Source organism: Falco rusticolus, chromosome 17 (genome assembly GCF_015220075.1).
Source record: "Falco rusticolus isolate bFalRus1 chromosome 17, bFalRus1.pri, whole genome shotgun sequence".
In the NCBI taxonomy this organism is placed as follows: domain Eukaryota; kingdom Metazoa; phylum Chordata; class Aves; order Falconiformes; family Falconidae; genus Falco; species Falco rusticolus.
The window spans coordinates 7030436-7051882 of NC_051203.1; the positions used below are offsets into that span (position 1 = coordinate 7030436).

Consider the following 21447-nt stretch of genomic DNA (forward strand, 5'->3'; position numbering starts at 1 on the left):
GCAGTCATTCGGTAGTGTAATAAAAAAAAAAAAAAAAAAAGACACACACACATACACCCCCAAAAAACAAAATCCAGAGACGTTTTGGCTTTCCTGTTAGGGAAATCTCAGGGCATTTATTTAAAAATAAAACGAAAACAAACCACCAAAACCAAACACCGCCGCCACCCGCTGCCAAAGCGGCGGCTCCTGGGATCCAGCACACGCCAAGGCAGGCAGCGCTAGGTGAAACCTTCCCTACAACGCATCCGCGCCGCGACCCGCGGAGCGCAGCGCTGCGGCGAGGGCCCGGCCCCGGGGGCGGCCGCCCGCGGGAGGAGACGTGCCCGCCGCGGCCCGGAGCGGCCCCGCCAGGCCCGGGGGCTGCCCACGCTGCCGCGCTCGCCTCCGCACGAAGGTGCAGGGGCGCGCTGAGGGCTTCGAGCGCGGCCCGCGCCCGCCCCGCTCCCACTTTCGCCCGGGCGGCCGAGCCCGCGCCCCCCCGCCCCCGCTCCGCCGCCGAGCTGGGCCGGGCCGGGCGGGCACGGGGCCGCCGCCGGGGCGATCCCTGCCGGTCGAGCTACCGACGGTCCCGGTGCGCGGGCGGCGGGCGGTCAGGCCCTCTACCCACCCACCCACCCCCCCCCCCGGCCCCGCGCCTCACCTCGCTTGCTGGGCCGCCCGGCCGCCCCGTCCGCGGGGCTGCCCCGCCGCGCCTTCTGCGGCTGCCCGGCGGCCAGGCGGCCGGGCTCGGGGCCGGCGGCGGGGCGATGCCGGTGGTGGTGGTGGCGGCGCTCCTCGAGCGCGGCGGGCGGCGGCAGGCTGAGCGGGGAGAAGGTGAAGAGCCCGGCGGCAGCGGGCAGGCCGGGCAGGGCGGCCGGGGGCAGCGGCTCCGTCGGGCCGGGCCCCGCCAGCAGCGGCTGGCTCAGCCGGGCCCGTTTGCTGCCCGCCGCCTCGCCGGGGGGGCCCCGCCGCCGCCGCCCGCCGCCGCGAGGCCGGCCGGGCCGGTCCCCCGGGGGCAGTGGGGGCGGCTCCTCCGGGGCCCGGGACACTGCGCGCACCGCAGCGACCTGCGCAGCCATTTCACAGTCTCCCTCACACACATTTAAATGGCCCGAGCGCCAGGCGGCAGCGCGCAGGCGCCGCGGCCCGGGGGCCGTAGTTCGCGGCGGATCGCCGGGAAGTGTAGTCCGGCGGCGGGCGGGGGCCCGCGCTGCCACAGCCCAGGGCGGGCGGCCTAGCGGCGGGGTGCCCCGGCGCAGCCGGGCCTGCGGGCCGGGGAAAGAACCTGTATTTTTAGGGCATTTCTGACACGCCGTAAAACGCTCCGTCGATGAAGTGGCCGGCGGGCGCGGGCGGCTGCCCCAGCGCGGCGCTCACGGCCCGGGGGCTGGGCGGCCGGCGCGACATGGCGGCCGGTGCGCGGGGTCCGCTCGGCTCCGGTGCGGCGCGGGGCTGCTGGGCAGCGGGCTGTGCCTGAGGGGGGGCTGGTGCAGGGCTCTGCAGCGGGGAAGCCGGGTGGCTCTGGCGACAGGCAGGCGGGTGCCCGCCGCGCTACCGTTCTGCTCCAGCAGCAGCAGCTTTCAGGCAGGTTGAGCGCGCTGTGCCCGCAGCCTCATCAGCTTCCTCTCCGCCGCGGTCCCCAAATCCCGCTTCGTTTTTCTCTTTCTACAGAAAAGCAATTACATAGACCAGTTTTCAACAGCTTTATCCCTCCCCACGGAGAACATAAATAGCGGTGGAACCTGGTGACGAATCTGGCCAGAAATCTCATCTTCCAAGCTATCCATCTGAAATTTTGTGCTGGAGAGTCACAAATCCTTAAAACCAGTATTTCTTTGAAAATACAATGATACTTCACTGGCTGTGGTGGTGTCTTGTTCGGTTTGGGTTTTTTTCCCCCCAGATAGCAAGGGCAGTCAGTTAACACTAGTTTAGTTTCTATGTGATCAATCTTATTGACCAGAAATAACAGACAAATTCTCTGATTCGCTCAGATGAAAAAAAACTTTAAAATTATTTCTAAAATCTGAGATGCTAATTCTCCTGTTGTCCAAGTAACGTAAACATTAAAGGAAGCATGGGTCTTCGATCACAGTGGACCTACACACGTGAGTGGAGCTACACAGATGCTGCGTCTGCACGATCCCGAGTCTCGTTCTGCTTTGGTCTGCTCCGTTGGCCATCCATGTCACCCAATGGTCTTCACTGGATCCTGTCACCAGTTCACGTAGCTCTGTTTCACAACACTCAAATCCGTCCTTTTGAAGTGAATACATTCCAAAACACAACAAAAATGTATCCCTCCTTACGATAAAATAGCTATTCCCGCTTTGAGTTTCCATCCTGTGGTAAATTAACTGAAAATGCTTAACTGTTGGTGTTTTTATATTCTTCTTTACTTAAGGTTTAGCTGATGAATGTGCAGGTGGTGCCTGAGCTGCAAATATCATGCAACAGCTTTTGATGTATTGATGGAAACCTTACTGGGAGGAGCGCTCAAGGCACATCAGGGCCTCACAAATCTGCAACATCAAATATATAAAATGTATCTAAATATTCCATCCTGGTGGTGGATTTCTTGGTCCTTTAGGTTTTGAAAATCGATTTGCAAAGCCTAGAAAGAAATTTTTTTTTAATGCAACAAATTCTGTATGTTATAGATGTTGATTATGTAATTCCTTAAGATAGTATGGTATTTGAAAATACTTGTAATCTCAGTCCTTTCCCAAACTTTAAGGGATGGTAGACTTAAAGCAACATCCTGTCGTTGTAAGTCAACTGCTGCAAAAACAGTCTACGTGTCTGTCAAAAAATACAGTTATAGCATGCATATCAAGATAACTAGATTTTATGCTTAATCTAATAAATTACTGTTGTCTAGTAGAAGAATTTTATATGGAAACTGCGCTCTTTCTCTTCTGCCATATTACACAACGTAAGCCAGCAGCCTCATGGCAATGCTACAGCTTTGTGTTTGTCTGCTCCTATCTCTGTTGCCACATAAAGGCTTCAGATACAAGAAAGCCAAATGCATGCTTCAGACCCTTCACACACCGAGAAACATGTGTCAGAGTAGATTTCAGGGTTTGTGTTTTCCATCCTTACCTGTTCTTTAAACAATTCGTGAATAAAGTTGTAAATGTGTAAAAAAAATAATAAGCATTACTTGTAATGTTTGAAATCTACTAGTATTCTGCCTGGTACCTGCATTTAGACTTTCAAAAACCAGGTACTTCCTACACCAAAACACAAAGAGAAAAACGTACCAAAGTTAAGGAAAGACCTCGAGTGGTTTGACGGGGCAGATTCTGATGGTTTTGTCAGTGAAGACGGACTACAGATGCCTAGAAAGAAAAAATCTGACTGAAGCAGTTAGTCACTAAGGCAATTCCCTGAAGATCCAGACTCGGACACACCTACAGGAAAACACGTACTGCCACATGGATGCTGTTCAGCACAAGACAAAGCGAAGTACTTTCGACACTAGCATGAATGCCACATAGTCTTAATGACCTTATTTTCTCATGGCATGGAGCAAGGGTTCTACTGCAGTGTGATTCCATTGGGAAAATGTTCGCTCAGAAGTGCGTTAAGGACTTTTTAACAGCCCTATTTTCAAGATAAGCATTTTAATTTTAGATCAAAAGGAACTTAATGAGAAACTCCTTATTTACACTCCAAATAGACCAAGCAGAATCCAGGATGGGGCTCACATTCCCCACAGCTCCCCTATCCCCCACTTTTAGGGTATTTGTCCCACAACACTGGTTTGCATGACCTCAAGAATTTGATAATCTGGATACACAGGAGCTGTCCCCAGGGTACCCCAGGGCACCACAGCATCCTTATGATACTCCTGAAACCAGTACTGCTCTCCAGATGTGATGGTGCTCAGCTAGCCAGCGCAGCTCTGTATGTCCTATTCCAAAGCAGGCGGATGTGCAGGACGTTTCACATTTGACTAGTTCACGTTCTTGAAAAGTCAGTCCCACATACTTATATACTTGCTTAAAGCCATCAGGAAGATGCACATTAGCCTGAAAGACTTACTCTTTCTCACATTTTTCAGTATTTTCAAGCTCTGTTGAGAAAAAAAAAAAAAAAGAGAGATAAAAGGCCTATTGGAAAAAAGTGTGGCAAGCAGTATATCAGCTACTAAATATACATGTATCACATCTCATAAAAAGTGTCATGCCTAGCAGCTGAGACTGAAATGCAGAGTTTTGCCATTCCCTTTGTCTTGGCTTTTTTTCTAGCCATCCCAAATGCCTCCAGTTTGTATTAATTCTTGCTGTTTTCCTCAAATGCTTTTCTGCTCAACCATAACATCCTGAAGTACAGTCACTCATGAGGATAATTAACCCAGGTCACAGCACAAAGAGACTGCTCAGACTCCGCTCGAGCAACTTTTTCCAAGAGGAGCTGACATTTCAGGCAGAGGGCATAGCCATTCACATGGGTATGGCTGTGGCACTCTCTTCCTGGTGCAGACAGTGGTTTTGTTTGTATTTCTACAACAGAGTATTTTTATTAGTCTTGTTTCCTTGCCCTAACTACAAGTGGTCTCAAGGCAGGCAGTTTTCCCAAGGTTAGCAGTAAGAGAGTAGCAATAGCTGTAGCTAGAGCTATCTCTTCTTCTCACTCTCTCCATTCTCAATAGTTTTTTGTCTTACCTTGCTTCTCCTGAAGCATTTTGTAGGCTCTTTTGATGATGATTCAGCAGCATTGCTCTCCAAGCCCACAGGACTCGTAGAATTTCTTGCAGCAGCCTGCAGACCTGGGAACATACATCAGAACATTTGCAGTGGTCATTCACAAATCCTCCTGCTTTTTTCTAAGTGCTTTGTTGTTGCTTTTAATTTCCTGTTCTAGAAATTTCCAGCAGTCCCCTAGTTGCATTTACTTTCTTTTTATCTGCTGAGCTCTCCTGCAGTTAAGTCTTGAAGCACTACCGTTGTCAATGCTTTGAACAAGTGGGCCACAATCTCCTAAGCTATATACAGGTTTAGGTGTAAGTATAAAATCGCAGTTACATGCCGAGAAAAGAACTTATCACTTACTCGCTGCATCAGCAAGAACAAATGACTCTGGGGTTCTTTCAGGAAGGGCAGGGGGAGAGTTAGAGCAATCCCGGGCTGTCTCTAAGAAAGCAAAGATAAAAGAGTTGGTTACCTAGCGAGAGAGAGAGCGATGTTTTATACATATATATATGTTTCCTTTCTCAACGGAAACACAACATGCAGCAAAAGATGTGACAAGCCTCAGCCAAGGAGCTGCAAGGAGCATCATCGTGTGCAGAGTGTGGCGGGAGCTGGTCAGGAAACACAAAACTGCCAGTCCACTGGGTTGCAGAACTGCCTAGTTCTGTTTAGAACCATTTAGTGGCAGAACTGTTTAGCAACACAAAATATCCATTGGACTGAGCACAGATCCTAAAGACGTTTACTAAATGTGGCAAAGCAGCTTCAGTAAAAAGCATATCTTATTTCCAGAGATAGTTTATCCCAGCAGTAAACTTATACCTCTTTCTGGGCTCCGAAGCTTCACACTCTAGAAACAAAAAACAAGGAAGGTGTTTGAAATTCTCACAACCACATGTCGTTCTCTTGCACGCGAGCAAGCCAGAGAAGATGAGGAAATGATGTTATGTGCAAACAGCCTCCCACACACACCTCCATGCTCGTGTAATGGAAGAGAGACTCATGCCTGACTGTTTCACTTTACAAAGCTATAATTCAACTCGGGAATGAGCAAGAGATGCCTACATTTTTTTCAGCTCCTGCCTGTTCCACAGGGCAGTGTGAACCTCAGCGGACCACCAACTTCTGTCTCCATCATCCTTCTTTAAAAGAGGGACAGTATGTTTACTACCTTGTATGGGATTTAGGACCTCCAAAAATAATTTTTGGAGTAAAGCAAGTGTTGATGAGGAGGATCCTGACTGAGACCACATCTTCACTCCTGTTCTGAGCCCTGAAATACTTTAGGGACAATACACAGTGCCAAAACTAGGGTCTTTCTCACAGAAGGAAACGTGACAAGGAAATTAGCATAGTGATAGTGCTGGAGAAAAGATACAACCCCATTTTCTTACCTTGCATGGTCTCAGCCTTATGGAATCATTAACCACTTCCGAATGAGACTCACCACTCCACCTCAAAGACGTTCTGATATTTGTATTTCTGGTTGGAAGCTGAAAATCAGAAGTGGCCAGAGGAAATTCTCCTAGAAATAATTGAGCACAAGAGCAGTCATTTCTCATCCCAGGCAGCCAGAGCAAAGGCACTGCCAGGTGCTACGGCATGGCACAGTCATGGGAAGAGCCCTCAGAGCAATTCTCAGCCCCTGTCTTGTCAAATGCACTTACCAGATTCACTGACCACAATAAAAGACTCCGGGGTTCGCTCGGGCAGGGGCGGAGGGTTATCATCATCTGGCTGTGGCTGGGTGGCTGATTGCAGAGACAGGGACAGGTTACCCGCGCAGCACAACACAGCAGAACTACAAACCTATGTAGAGACTCCAAGAGCTGACTGCTCTTGCCCAAGCGTGCCCCAGAAATTATGGTTAAACATCTCTAAACCTTAGTTAAAAATCTAAATAGCCCCCCAGCACCAATTCATCTGCCGCTAGCTACCTGGCCCCAAGGGCAGGCTTCCAGCAGTGTTGGCAGCAGAATTGCCATTGCACAGGGGAAAATAGTGAGTGAACCCCCAGCACACAGCAAGCGCACAGCTGGCAGTACCATTGCTGCTTGGCTTGTGGTGCAACTCCCAAATGGTCCAAGAGTCTCTAGCATCTAGATAACAAGCATACTTCTGTGACACTGAATGCTGAAGGGCCTCAGCAGGACAAATCTGAGCAAATGCCAAAGTTGTGGACAACGGGAAATGTCCAGCTGGGCCAGGGCTGACCAGACCAAGGAACAATTCCATTATTCATGTGGCAGGTGATGGTTTTAAAGCTACAGATCTGGGCAAAACACTAACATCGAAGTCCTGGTTCTCTCAGTCTCGGTGGGATGTCAGCATCCACCTGCATGATACCCTGCACAGAGGAGCGGATTTTGACCCAGAAACTAGATCCTCAGAGAAAAACATTTCTGGGAGCTTTCTGAACGCTTCTTGGAGCGCCCTGTTATACAAACTGGTCAGCACTGATCCCTGCCTGCCTGTGAGAGCTGTGCCGAGGTGACGTGGTAGTGCAGAGCTGCCATGTAATGTGAAACCCGAAATCACACTGTTCTAAAAATGTTGTTGATTTTTATGGGAAAAGCTTAACGCAGGATGCAATGAGTGTGAGGATGAAACCAGTCGCTCCCTCAGCTCCCAGGGGGATGCAGTGCCAAGGAGCAGCTACAGCCCCGCCTGGACACCAGCAGACAACACTCGCCAGCCCCCCCGGCACGCCGCAGCCCAGCACCACCAAGCCCCGCATGCTGCAGCACACCACTTACTGGGGAAGAACGAGGATATCCCCTCGCTGCTCAGTGGGGGAGCATGGTGGGACGCAGGCCCGGGTGGCGGGGAGCTGGCCACAGCAGCGGGCAACGGGGAGATCACAGCGCGTGAAGGGAGGAATGCATCCTGCCCCTCCACAAAGTGCTCGGTAAACACCGGGGACACAGGGCCTTCTGGAGAGAGTGAGGAGAAGTAGGGGTCTTCTGCTGAGCAGAAGTAGGGGTAAGGATATCGCCCGTGGTTCCTGTGGCTTGGGGGGCTGTTGGCTTCTATGCTCGAGTGGTTCAGCTCAACAGGGGAAAATCCATCCCACTGCTTCACCTGAAAGCTTGAGTAACAGGCATTTGGCAACCGTGAACTCCAAGTGGGCTTTGCATCCCCTCCACCCCCTGCCCAGCCTTCTCCCCGCTGCGCCAGCACGAAAGGGGTCGATGCGGTCCGTGTGAGGGGTGCTGTGCCACGAGGCCCTCTCCTGCCCACTCCCGTTGGCTCCGGGTTCAGAAGCAGCTGCTCAGGAGAGATGCTGTTGAACTCCAAACTGTGGTGTTTCTGAAGAGCATCCCCAGCGCCCCACTTCTCAGCAGCAGCTGCCTTCCTGCAGCTGATGAAGTTCAAAGTACCAAAGGAGATGGCCTGTCTGATGGGAGGGACTCCATGCCCGGAGCTGTCATGCACTCCCGTGGCAGACACCGATGTCGGGGATGATTCACTCTGTACGACCGGAGGAGGAAGTTGATGTGTGTCCTGCTCCTGTGGCTCTGAGCTGCAATAAAGTACCGTGATGTGAAGCCAAAGCCATCTAGTCCTCTGAAATCTCTGTTAGCCTGCTTACAAGGCCCCACAACATTGCTCCTAAGCACAGATCTGTCCCCCAGGAACGCAGAGCCCAGCCCAGCCTCCAGCAAGGAGCAGAGGGAAAGGCTGTGCACCCTGGTGAACAGAGGAGGCCCCTTTATGTGGGTAAACTATAACAAAAAGCAAAATTATTTCCAGAAAGCAGACACTGCAAACCAAAACATGCCCTCAGAGAGATCCCACCGCTCTCTGAAGCTGTCCATGTTGGGAAGTTGGATTCCTCAGACTTGCTGTTCCTTACAGCAAGAGGCACTGGAGTGGCACACGCAGATGAAAGATGGGACCGGTCTGGGGACACCCTGCAGCATGCACAGCTCGGGGCAGAGGGCTGAAGTGACCCAGCACTGGGGTATCTCCCTGTGCATCAGCCTTTTCTTGTACTGCCCTGAGACGTGTTTGCAGTGCATGTGTGAAACACCAGGTAAGCGCAACATGAAACAGAGCCAAGGGCAGAAGAAGGGGACAGATAACGGCATGGAGGGAAGAGGCTGAGGCTCAGTCGCAGAGAGACTTCGGTGAGAAGAGCAGGAATGACGTTAGGAACAGATGTGAGAGTCAAAGTGGGACTCGAGAGAAGCTGCAGATCCTGCTGACAACTGAAATGCAACATTCAAACAGGACCGTGCCACAAAGCGCACATGAAACAATGCATCTTCCTGAAATCGTACGAGTGACTGAAAACACTAACCCAGAGGATACTTACCAGGTTAGTAATCTCAGAGAATAAATATCTTCCACTGCAGTCAGGCGTGGTTTGGCTACGGGATGCCTTGCATGTACCTAGGGAAAGAAAAGGTTAGAAAACAAGAGTGAGGAAGAAGAATGCAAAGAACACGCACGTACTATTTCGGGAGTTGAAATTTGTGCCAAATACTTTTAATTATTAATGCAGTTTGCAAATGACAAACATCAATTTGAAAACACCAAGTTGGAGCTGAAAACTGAGGACAGAACCTCCCAAAAAGCAATTCCTGTCAGCACCTTTTTTGAAACAAGAGTATAGCAAGCTGTGCAACCTCCAGCTGTTCCAAACACCTGCAGAACAGCCAGCGACCCCACGTGAGCACTCAGCCAGGCAGGTCAGGCGCTGGCTTCATTTGTGACATCTCAGCATGTGACCATCACCCATAGCCTGCAAAAGTGTGTTCAAAGGGCAGTGACGTTTAGGTGGGCGAGAGGTTTGGCCAGGAGCTACAAAACCACATCCGGATTTGAACAGTTTTCTGCCAACCTAGTTTTGCATCTCCTTTGCTTACAGACTGTCCACAGCGCACAGAAAGAGGCTCTTGCCATTCTTTTCTCACTCAGCTCTGGCTCGGAACATCCTGCAAATCCTATGGCAAAACTGAGGCCCGAGTCCCATCGCAGGATCCTGTTCCCAATTCTTTACACAAAAGCTTCTGACAAAACAAACTAACTGTAACTTTTCAGCCATTGCCTAAGAATGGCAATGCATTTACTCCAGCCAGATGCGAACAGCTACACAGGGAAGGTAAGGTTCGTGCCAGCAGTCACAGGAAAACAGCAAGAGCAAAGAAAAGCTCAATCATGGATGTTCTGGATCTTCCTGTTTATTTGCAACTTCATACCAAGGCCACATTGTTTTTTCTCAGAAGCGTATCAGATTTGAAAGACTTTGACATGTTTTTTCACAAGTTATTTTAGCCTACTCTCTCCCACAGACAGGCTGGAATGCTAATTGTCTCACTAGAATACCACCGTGTTGCAGATTTAACACTTCTAGCCGTACCGCCTTGTGCATCCAAGCTTCCCAGCCAGGCTGAAAGTCACTCTGTTGCTTGCAAGCACTCCCTGAAGACAAGTTTCCCTGGCACGTCCACATGGAAATCAGCTGCTACTGTGGAAAGCTGGTGCTTTTCTGTTCACTCATTGCATTAAACAATTATATAAGTATATGGAAAATGGTTTCGAGACTGCAGAAAATTTAGCTCTTGTTTGGGGCCAAATCCTGTGGTAAGCATTGCACAGTCAGGGAAACGGCTGGATTCTCATGGGCTAACTTGAAAAGAGGCTGGGTTTGGGCATCAAGGGTAGCAGAAAACATGGGGATTCATTCCAGGTGTGCAGAGCAGACCTCTGCAGTAGGGATCTAGGTTAGAGCCAGCATGACTGAGGCTGCAAGAGGCAGGGTGCTTATCCCGGGGACTTTTACCTGTGAAGCAGCAGATTCTGCCTGGGCATCGAATGCTTTAATCTGCCTTTTGAAGAGCTCAATCACTGCATCGTAAACCAGCTCATACTGCTCCTGCATTCCAGACAAACAAAACTGACGTGAGAGCCAGCACCTGCAGTACTTGTAAATGGTCACCCATGACCCAAATCAAGCATCAGCCCCTGAGAGAAGCTGCTACTTTCTGGTGCACTGGCAGGGTAAGTTCCCAGAAGAGGTAGAAGCCACAGCTTTCAAAGGGTTCAGACTGAAGCATTCGGGGGTTTTTTCGGGTGCACAAACAATGCTGTTCTGCATCAAGCTTCCTCTTCAGTCTATCTCAGCTGAGAAGAGTTCCCACTTTATTTCCTGGACAGTCCCTTCTCCCACAGCATAAGTGTTTGATGTATCAGACTGCAAGCGCTAAGCCGTTCCAGCTGTCTACAAGGAAATGGTCAGCTACCAAAGTAATTTCTGCAAAATCATTCTTCTGCTCAGCAGGGGGACCTTGCAGAACATCTATGCACCCCAGTTCCCAGAGCACAACCACTCGGGGTTTCCTTACTGCAAAGCCTCCTGGGGAAGAGCTGAGCTCCCAATATGGAGAGCGTACCACTTGGTGGAATTGCCCAAACACACCTTGGTCTGCACTATGGAAGGCCTCTGCGTGCGCATTTCCTGGATCAGACTGAAAATACTGAAGTTCACCGGAACAATCTTGTAAGAAAGAGAAAAGATGAAAAATTACAGACAGGTCTAATTCCAAGCAGCTTCCAAGTCATGATGCAGTTTAGAGCAGTGTCCAGAATTCAGCCCTGTCGCTGCAAGAATTTTTAACAAAGGAACTGCTTAAAGTATTATTTTTTTTTATTATGAACCAGCTTGCTTCCTCCCTCCTGTCTTGCATCCCACAGAAAATACCCTTTTTATAACAGTATTGGTAACAGCTGCGAATAGCATGAAAAGACAAGACACTGATTTCCCAGATCAGTGGGTTCAGGGGTGCTGTGGTGCAGAAAGCAGCCACTCCTCTGAGTCCCAGCAACCTGCCCCAGGGCCAGGGATTACCTCACAGATTTTTATTAAAGAGTCAGAGTAAAGCAAGGTGTTAGTTTGGAGACACTGGATTTCTGATGCTTAAGTGCAGAGAGACACATATAGTTAAGTCATATTGAAGAGTGAAGGCCAGTGCAGAGCCCAGCTCTGTGACCTGAAGGTCCTGCCAGAAGGAGCAACGAGAGGGAGGATTCTGCCCCATCGGTACAAGCATCAGGATGGGGAGGGGAGCAATGGCAACGAGCAGTGCGTGGATGATGCAGAGCCTAAAGAAGGAGGAGCAGCACCAACTGGGAGCGGGACATCGGCAGTTTGGCCACCACTGTTCTCCAGTCAGGCTGCGGGGAGTTCTCACTCATGGCTGTTGTCTGAAACACATCTGCATGCAGTGAGGTAAGAGGAGAGAGAAGGTGAGGGAGCGACAGAGAGATGCAGCGCTGCTGCCTGCGGCGCCATGTGAAGCGCAGCGCGGGCAGACACTCACCCCGTCCCTCAGCAGCTTCTGGGTGTAGTCAATGGCACAGAGGACGCCTGTTCTCCCGCAGCCGGCACTGCAATGACAGTCACAGCGGGGTTGCTAGCAGAGGTCAGAGGATGGGCACGCTGTATTTTCTGACAAGGGTATTTGAAAAAGGTCCGAAGCCCCCTGTGACCCTCCCGCCCCACACTGCGGGAGGTGCAGACCCACCAGCCAGCCCTGCTGCAACCTCACCCACCCCACGCCAAGCTCCAGTTGCCCACAGCTCTGCTGCAGGCTGGCAGGCACATCTGTGCTCCTGCAAACAGCTCCCAGTCCTCCTGTGGCGACCAGCCCGCATGTGGAGATGCCCGACAGCAGTGGTGGTCTCCTAACTACATGCACGATTGCTGGCTTGCTGCTGCCTGTCTCCGTTCCTGCCACCCGGCTGTGCTTGCTGTCCCCAGCAGACACCTTTGCCTTCAGACTTCCTATGAGAGCAGCCTGGCTGGGGCTTGTGCCAGCTTCCACCACCCCCACCGCCGCTCGGGAAGCGAGACTGTGGGGTCCAGGGGTCCGGCAGCCCTTCCCCACTGGTGACCGGCTCACCCACCTGCAGTGGATGCAGATGGGGACGCTGTCATCCGGCTGGTAGCAGCGAATCTCACTGATGAGGTCCAGGATGGGGTCAATGGACAAGGGGACGTCGTGGTCTGGCCAGTTTTTATAGTGGAACTGGTAGATGGTGCGGATGCTCTGCAAGAGGAGAAGAGCACTGGCAGGGGCTGGGGCTGACCCGCGCCACCGAGGGGCTGCTGCCGCAGCTCCTGCAGGCGCAGACCGGGACGGTGGCGCGGCACGGGAAGCTGGTGTGATGCAGGCACATCCAGTTCCCGTCTGCATTGGTAGGCGAAGGTCAGAGGTGCAGGCTGCAGCTGTGCTCGCTATAAAAGCAGCACTGCCATTTTATACATTCCTGATGTCACACGTTGACCCTACTTACCCAGGGTCTGACTTGCCATAGCTGGCAAACAGCTTCAGAAATTGAGGTTCGAGATAATTAATTTTTCACTTTCTTTGTTCCTTTAGCTACTGTCAAATCTAAAGCAGCAGGCCGAGCAGCATAACATTTTCTGCACAAAGTGTGCCATATTTTAATATATCATTTACATAGCAAAGCAAGCCAGGATGCATTTCCTGCACTGGCCTTTCCTACTTACCTCATTCAGGGCCACCTTTAAAGTCCTAATCACATACTCATTTTTCTTCTCTTCAGCTTCCTGCAGAAGAAGAAGTTAGTCACATTTTCTGCAGATGACACAAGTTTCCAGCGCACATGATGTGACCCAGTGCTTGCAGCTGTACTCACACAGGCGATGGAGAAAGGGCCGCACTGGAGGGGAGAGCCGTCCACCTCTGCCCAGTACCGCTCACATTTTTTCTGTTGCCAGAAGCAGGACACGTCTGGTTACTCACCACGGGCCCACCCACGCTGTCTCCTGTCTCACTTGGCAAGACAAAACTCATACTCGGCAGAGGCCAGGCTCTCGCTGCTGGCCAGCTCCAGCCTCCCCTTCCCTGGAGCCACCATTGCTGGGTTCTCCCCTCCCAAAGAAGCCAGATACGCTGCTGGAAGATTCTGCAGCTGGAGCCCCAGGGAACAGCTCGTATCAACCAGAAATGCACTAATGAAATTAATGAAAACCTGCATTTCTCCACCCTGTCCCGGCACTGTCACAGCAAAGGCCACCTCTGACACGTTACTCACCTTTCCCATTTCAAACTCCACGCAAGCCATGACCACAACCTGCAGAAAGAACGTTCATTAGGAAAGTCTGAACGCGAGTGTCTTATCCAGACAGCAAATCAAACTCATCACTTGTGGGTACTTATCAGCAATGAGGAAGCTCTGTGGGCTGCCTTCCCCAGAGTTCCGGACCGCCAGGCAGATCAAACCCGGGACAACACGGACAGCCTGGGCGCCAGGGCCTTTCCCACCCAGAGCCCAACCGCAGAGGCAGCCAGGAGCAGACCCTGCCTCAGCACCAGCATGGAGGAGGCTCACAGGAAGGGTGTGGGGCGCATGCAACATCTGGAGTAAAGCCCTGACACTCCGGCTCTCAGCTTAGACAAAGAGGACTTCTGGCTCTCTTTGTACAGACAACTTTTCTTTAAAAAAAAAGGGAAAGGTGTATAAATCTGCACCTTACCAGGACTTCATACTCCCAAATCATCCTCCAAAAGTCAATGACAGTTGTGGGGAGAGGACCCTGCGTTGCAATGTATGCTCTTGGCCCATAGACACCCTAAAACAGCATTTAAATCAGACATGGAGACATCTTTGCATAGTTCACTAGCAGAAATAAAGTAATTCCTTATTCTGAATCTTACTTCTATTCAGTGAGCCCATTAAGGATTTAGAAGGGGGGTTACATAGTTAAATTTTAGGCGCCTACGTTAAATTAAGCAACCAGAAACCAGCGGTGTGCAAACCTCCCAAAGGCAGACCCAAGCCAGGGAGCTGGGCTTGAGGGGACACCTGCTCTCAGAGGCCACCAGTTCTTGCGGTGCATTTGGGAGCTGTGCATTGTTGCCTCTGCAACAGCTGACCCAGCTCTGCAGCGTGGCTCTGGGCACGTTGTGTCTGTTGGCCAAAGAACAAACCGTGATCCCCCTGTGAAGGTCTGTTCTGCAGAGCCCTCGTGTACTATGGTGGAGAACAAAGGAAACCTTCTATGTATCAGAGAAGGGTCGTCAGCACAGGAGAGCCCCAAAGCACATGGAGCTCCTGATGGAGAGCCAGCCTGCGCTGACCTGCCTGGTGGCTCGCGGCTGCAGCGGGGCTCAGCGGTGCTGCACTGTGCGGCTTCCTGCCTGTGCGTGGCGATTCTGGCCGCAGGCAGTTTTGCACCACTGTCACCCACTGAAGGCAGTGACACCAAGGAAGTGGGGGCTGCGAGCCACAAACTGTTCCACTACCCACCCCAACGTGAGCACACGTCCCTTGCCCTGTGGCCTGGTGCCTCCCTCCTGCAAGGGGTGTTTTTGAAGCGCTCACTGACTGTGCGCGTCGCTACATCAGTTATCCCTGAGCACAGCCCAGAACTACGCACAGTCCATTTGCTCACCAGTGCCACAGGACCTGCTCCCCCTGTCACAACTCGACCAGGTAGCACTAACAGCTGCCACAAGCACCTTTGCACGGTAAAACACCGTGAAAGAAGCAATACCTTGATGAAGTTGGCATTGATGTAACAAGAATCTTCATCTGATGTAATCAGGGACAACTCCACTCTGCTGTGGTCAACTGCAGGCACAAAAGCAGAAGCAGCAGCAGTTACTGTTTGTCCTTCATGGTAGCCGAGCTCCTCAGACTGCAGCACAGGGTGCTTTGGAGGAGCATGTGTGTCAGAGAGCTCATCCCATAGCAGATGGGTGGCTGTGCAAGCAGCTAACACCTCCTCCCATGCCTACCGACAGCCCTGCATGGAGCTGCCGCTGCCTCTGCGCGAGCAATGGGCCAGCTCTCAGAGCGTTAGTGAGGGCTTAGGCAAGAGCTGCAGATGCTGCCACTAGCCCAGTGCAACGCTCATCTCTGACCACTGAGCAAGCCAAGCCTAAAATCATCCTGCACTCCGCCTTACAGGCTCAGGTGAGGTCTGTGGGTTTAGATTTTTTTTTTCTTTTTTCAAGCTAGAACGGATGAAAGGAACAATCTGCTCTGATCCTAGGACAGGCTTTCCTTTGGAGACTACTGCATCAAGCCAGGACAAGCCACCGCAGTTTTTGCCTATAGTCTGCTTTGTACATCATGGAGGCATCTTTGTCCAAAGCTGTTCTCTACAAGGCCTTGGAAAACAAGTGGCTGCAATGCTACCCTGAAAGCTTGCAAGGATAATTATCAGAGGATGTGTTTCCTTCTGAACAGAAGTTCTGTTCTGTCTGTAGAAAATGCATGCCAAAGTCTTCCAGAGCATGCACTGCAACAGTCAAAGCCTTAAAACTGAACAGCAGAATTCAAGGCCAACTGACAGCCAACTGTATCCTCACACACAAGCAACCGTGCAGGCAGATACTGGAGGATGGGAACAGACTCGAGCTAGGACGAAAAAAAAGCCGGAATAGGAACATTTTCTATTTCCAACCTACATGGTAAGATGTCCTTGTATCTGTTCTTCTTGATGTTCTCTGGTTGCTCAGATGCTGCTGTAGGGTAGATTTTATCCGATCTGTACTTTGTTGACTGCCTTTTCAGCTTCTGTGATAAAAGAATGGAACAAATTACAGCAGATGTGTTACTTGCAACGCACTACTAGAGAACGTGTGAAGGTCTCTAGGGGTCAGGTTCACTACCACAAAGCAAGGTCTGCACCATTAATTCTTTCCTGAGTGGTTTTTCTCAAGGTACTCAGAGCAAGAAAAGAACAGAGAAAGAAGCCACCCAAGAGCTCCAGCACAGGCTCCTGAAGAATGGAAAGTGTGTGCTGAGGCAGTGCCCACACGAGTCTCGGGCACGTAGGCTTCTGAAATGAAATGATACATTTATACAGCACACAAAGCATCGCCCTTACAAATAAGTGAGACACAGGGGAATCATCCTCAGTATAAATGTCACCCAGATAAGAGGAGTAACAATGTTACATCACCTTTAACAAACTGTCTAAGAAAAGACAGATAAATCAATTGATTTTTCTCACTTTGGTAAAGATGCCTCCATCTGTAGCTGCAAACAGCAATGCTCAAGCCACTGAAGGAGCACAAGCAATCCGAGCAAAGTAGCTACCTGCACTGATGAAAGAGAAAGGAGGAGGAGTCCTGGGATGGACCCTTAGGGGTATGAATCTCTCTTCTCTTTCATTTCCAGGATAAAGCTGCAGCACTCCTGGAGAGTTCAAGCATCTTTTTCCTGCCAAAGCATAGAATTTTATTTCACTGACATCCGCTTCTAAGTAACACACACCGTTCATTACCATCAACTTTGAAAGCACCATTCTTGCTGTATTTTTTCTTTCATAATTTTTTGTCTACCTAACCACTTTTCTTGCCATCAAGGGGTGCTTTGTAGTTAAAACAAAAGGCCATCTCTAACGAGCATCTCTATGGCTGGACACTCCCAAGGGCAAGTCTCCCTTTCCCACCACCCTGGAGCCAACCTTCACAGCCCTTCTCTTGGACATCACAGCTGGGGTGCAGCGAATCGGGCTGACACACGAGAGCCTCGGGATCGGCTGCCTTTGTGAAAGAAAGGTGTGCAGGGGAAAAGAGCCAAGGGAAAGGACCACAGGCACACTGAGCTGCAAGGTGAGAGGGTTCCTTATGCTCCTGTGCACCTCGCAGTGACACACCTGAGCTGCTAACAGCAGGTGGGAATGGTGGCTCGGCCGCTCACGGCGCGGGGAAAGCAGCCTGCTGGTCTTGGGCTCACCAAACCAAAACAGCGCCGTGGCCGAAGCAGTTATGCCGGGGGTTACACCAGCTCTCCTGCTGGTACCCACCTGGCGCGCTCGAGGGCTCGGAGCTGCAGCTCTGGCGCAGAGCAGGTGAGCCAGAATCACGCAGCCCTGGCAGATTCAGGGCCCCGATTTTTGGGTGCTCACCTATGGCATGCCCATGGGAGCTCATAAGCAACTGCATTTCAGCTCTCCCGAAAGTTCTCATCCAGTTTTGAGAATCCTGTCCCCCGTCCTTCCTTGCTGCAGAGCTGATATATTCGCAGCTGCAGGAGAGCTGCAAAACTCCCCTTGACTCCAGCCTGCTCTAGATGAGCACCTGCTGGGACATGCCACCCTCCAGGCCCAGCATGCATGAAGCCACAGAATGAAGATATTTGCCAAAAGGCCACACCAGGAGCTGCAGGGCTTTGTAGCTTGTACATACTTAACCAAGCCAAGCAGCCCTTTAGCAATACTGCAGATAAAAGGTGTATAATGGCAACGTGTACCTCACCTCTGCAGTATTTCTGTGCACAGATATTCTAATTCAGATCCAAGTCAGAGCTGATGGTTTTTAACATTAAACTGCAATTTTTAAACCCTAAATTCTGCTGCTCCTTAGCCACTATGCCTCAGGAGTCGCATCTCACTGACCTGGATGGAATGAGTCAGGAATAAAGTACAGGAGGGCCAGGACAGTCCACCTGTCCGTGCCCTATTAATCAAGAACACAGAGGCAGGCACAGTGTGATAGAAGTTGTGGGATCAGGATGTTTTTTGTAGGTAACCTCCTGAGCTCTTCTGGCGTTGGTTGCATCCTCCTGTGCCTCCTTCTGAGGCAACCCCAGCTTCCAAGGTGAGCTTTTATGAAAGGGGCATCGCTTAGTACTGAAGCCAGTCCTGTCATGGCTGAGGCTCTGAATCGCCTTACTTTTCTGCCCCTGCATAAACTGACATAAAACTGCTTGGGAAATGTCTATGCATGAGAAAGCAAGTGAGAACAGTAAGGATCAAACTCCGGTTGTGAGACTGCACAAACAGAAAAAAGGGACTCTGACAAAAAACCCTGCCATTTCCAGTAACACCACCACAATTTGCATGTACGAATGCTTGCTCACACAAAGAGAAGGGAGGCCTTAGGATGGAGAAATAGTATCAAACATTCTACCAAGTTCGGAAATGCATGCCATCACAATCGCCTGTTAAGGCTTCTGCACTTGCAAAAGTGGCCGGCAACTCAGGCCATCCTGGGAAGATTGCTTCCCAGTACAAGAGGAAACACAGCCTTGACCGCTTCTACCTACTGTTTTGGTCAGAAAATTGACGGTGCATTTGGCTGCTAGAATTATCCCGTGCAGCAGGGCTTGGCAGCCTGCTGCCTCGCATGGTGCAGTGCAACCCCAGCACAGCAGCGAGGGGGAAATTCAGCAGCTTGTGACAGCGCTTTGTTCCGTGGAACAACAGACTGTTGCTGCAGACTCAGATTAATCACTTCCCTTCAACCCAGACACCTGGAAACCAAGTGCTAATCTTTTCCCAAGTGTTTGAAGTGCCAGTCTTCACTGGTACGACAAAGCAGGGCTAGATCTCATGGGGACTCCTAAGGAAGCCCTGTGCCTTCCCCAGAGACCACTGTCTGATGCAACCCTTGTCTGGGGAGGTGGCTCGGGGTCAGTGGTTATTCTGGTGTTTGAGACATTTCAGATCTTACAGGTGCACCAGTTTTATCCTTCCCTATGTCTGCTAAAGCTGGGCAATGCCTTTGCTTCTCAGAGCAACCCAGAGAGCCTGCCAGAGCAGCCCTCCTCCAGCCACATTCAGCAGCCATCGCCAGCCATCAGCTTTAACTGTGAGACAGCAGATTGCCACCTAGGACTCACCCCTGCCAGCCAAGCAAATAAAAAGATTTCAGAGTGCACAGATCATGGCACTGCACACTCAACCAGCTAGACACTGCAGAATACAGGGGAAGGTGACAGCCATCAGCTTTTTTTGCTAGTTTTGCCTTGAGGGAACAAGAAATTGATTTCCAGGAAGGGCCAGAAGCACTGCTGGGCGTAGGGCACACTCTCCCATTGCGGGTGGATGCACGAGCCCTCGCACGTAACCCAGCGCAGCACTGGGGGCTGGAGAAACACCCGTTCCACTGCCCAGGTCACTGCCTCCTTGCTCCTGGGCTAAGGTGCCCAGTGCCGATGTGAGGCAGAAGAGTCTGGGGTCCACAGAGCCTTGCTGTGAACCCCCGCTCCCTGCGGCACAGGCTGCACGGGGCCGGGTAGCAGCCAGCGAACCCCGACAGGAACACGCACATCACGGGCAGAACAAGGTGCAGCGGGGAGAAGGAGCAGCAGCTCTGCGCTCCTCACCGCAGCCCTGGCTGTATTACCAGGCAAAGTGAAACTGTGTCCTGACAAGTGCATTCACAAAGTAGAAAACAGGAACCGCTCGGGTAATCTTTAAAAAGTAAACAGCTTTACTTTGAATGCAAACTATTACTTTTCTGTCTTTACATTCCTTTTACCCCAGTTAACTCCTGTGTCTCCTTCTGCTGTAAAATTCGTAGAAAATCTTATTGCCACATGCAAATCACGTCCCCGTTGGAGACGTGACTGAGCGGGTTCCCTTGAAAATCAGCTAAAACAGAGCTGTGCCTGAAGTGAACTTACCAAAAACTCGTCTACAAACTCTTCTCGGTTCAGCTTCTTGCCTTGGGCCCTTTCCAGGTTTTGCAGCAGAATCTCCCTTTGGTCCATGTTGCCGGAGACCAAGCGTGGCTGGCCTGCCAAACCTGGGACATGTCACGCGTGTGCTGCCGTGGAAAGCACCAGCCTGGAGAGCGCTCGCGGCGGGCTGTGGTTTACTGACTTCATCACAAGTCTTAAAGGAAATTAGTACGTAACAGATATTGTGGTCAAATAACAAAACAAAACACACAACCTGGGGCTCTAGCACCTCCTTTTTAAACCACAGGCACTGCACGTGCTCCCCGCAGCAAGGGTAGGTGGCACCGAGCTGCACGGGGTCCCTCGGGGGCCGGTGCTCACCGTGCTTCGAAGGTAGGCAGATGCTGGAGAGCAGAGCCAAGCACCCCGACATCTGACTTCTTCAAGCACCATGTCCAGCCGTTGCCAGCAGCGCAGCACTGCCAGGCCACGGTCCGGGGGGGTGAGCGAGGGGGCTGTGCTGAGCGCCCACCCGCCCGGGGGCTGCACTTTGCTGCCGGGGTGAGGCTTCAGGCTCAGAATATGCCACGGCTGGAAGAGTCCCTAAACCAGCACGCAAAATCCACAGTTTCCCTTCATACTTACAATGTGGTCTGTTCGCCACGTTAACTGCAAGATATTTTGGAAGAATACTGCAGGCAGGTGCTGAGCGTGTTACCCCCCTGAACTGCACGATCGCTTCTGAACAGAGAAAAACCCATCAGCGTACTTCAGGTCAGCTCTTCCAGCCACAGCTCCCCACGTCTGGTAGCTTGTGGCAGCAGAGAGGGTCAAATCTGACTCCAGTAGGCTGTAGAAATCAAATTAATTATGCCAGCCTAATTCACCTCACTCTTGGTAACAATTAGAGGTACTCCAACAATCCCCGCAGGACAAAGCGCAGGGCGTTCCAAAGTGGGAACAGGATGCAGAGAGCAAAGCTCTCGAAGGCCATCCATTTTCCTCTACTTGCAAAGCGGGGAAAACTAACCAAAACTGAACTAAAACCAGCTCCCAAAACCTCCAAAAACTACATGGGAATCACAACCTTGATCTTTCAAGTACCTCACATTTCGCACAGACTTCAGCCTAGCTGTACCAAAGCTGTTTCTCTCTCTGATTGTAACTAGAGCCATTACACGTATTCCCCATCTGTGTTTTCTTGCAGATCAGGTACAGAATAGCCGCAGGGTTTCCGTATCTGGTTGCTAAAAGGCAAAGGGCTGCTGATTACTCTGAAAGAGCCATCACCATTACTTTAAAATAATGTCAAATGCTAATTTCGCAAAAATAACCCTTTGAATCACCTGAGAGGAACAGAGAGATCTTTAGA

The 21447-nt window shown here is 51.2% G+C and overlaps 2 protein-coding genes across 13 annotated transcripts in view; both read right to left on the reverse strand.

Moving 5' to 3' along the window:
• Window positions 1-1087, reverse strand: part of LOC119158486 (putative homeodomain transcription factor 1) — a 31108-nt gene extending 30021 nt beyond the window's left edge. For all 12 annotated transcript variants that reach the window (XR_005107870.1, XR_005107869.1, XM_037410493.1 and 9 more), the window contains exon 1: window positions 644-1087. Coding sequence is in view for 10 of the 12 variants with exons in the window: in XM_037410493.1 (XP_037266390.1) it covers window positions 644-1061 (418 nt within the window). In the remaining 2 variants the exon portion in view is untranslated. The remainder of the gene's footprint in view (window positions 1-643) is intronic.
• Window positions 1088-1463: 376 nt separating this feature from the next.
• On the reverse strand, window positions 1464-20267 carry PTPN22 (protein tyrosine phosphatase non-receptor type 22). The gene is made up of 21 exons (XM_037410834.1): window positions 20079-20267; window positions 16130-16238; window positions 15211-15287; window positions 14191-14286; window positions 13749-13787; window positions 13350-13421; window positions 13201-13260; window positions 12594-12736; window positions 12008-12074; window positions 11107-11184; window positions 10471-10563; window positions 9001-9077; window positions 7439-8205; window positions 6350-6433; window positions 6077-6207; window positions 5505-5532; window positions 5043-5123; window positions 4656-4759; window positions 4033-4063; window positions 3249-3326; window positions 1464-2596 (listed from the first exon to the last, which is right to left on the reverse strand). Exons 1-21 carry the CDS (start codon window positions 20163-20165, stop codon window positions 2532-2534), a joined length of 2367 nt encoding a protein of 788 aa, XP_037266731.1. The 5' UTR covers window positions 20166-20267; the 3' UTR covers window positions 1464-2531.
• Window positions 20268-21447: the final 1180 nt, after the last annotated feature.

Coding starts and splice junctions, on each gene's coding strand:
- PTPN22 (XM_037410834.1), bottom strand. CDS start 20,165: ATGGACCAAAGGGAGATTCTGCTGCAAAACCTGGAAAGGGCCCAAGGC. Junction 16,239..20,078: donor AGTTTGTAGACGAGTTTTTG/GTAAGTTCACTT, acceptor CTTTTATCACAG/AAGCTGAAAAGGCAGTCAAC. Junction 5,124..5,504: donor GCTTCGGAGCCCAGAAAGAG/GTATAAGTTTAC, acceptor TTGCTTTCTTAG/AGACAGCCCGGGATTGCTCT.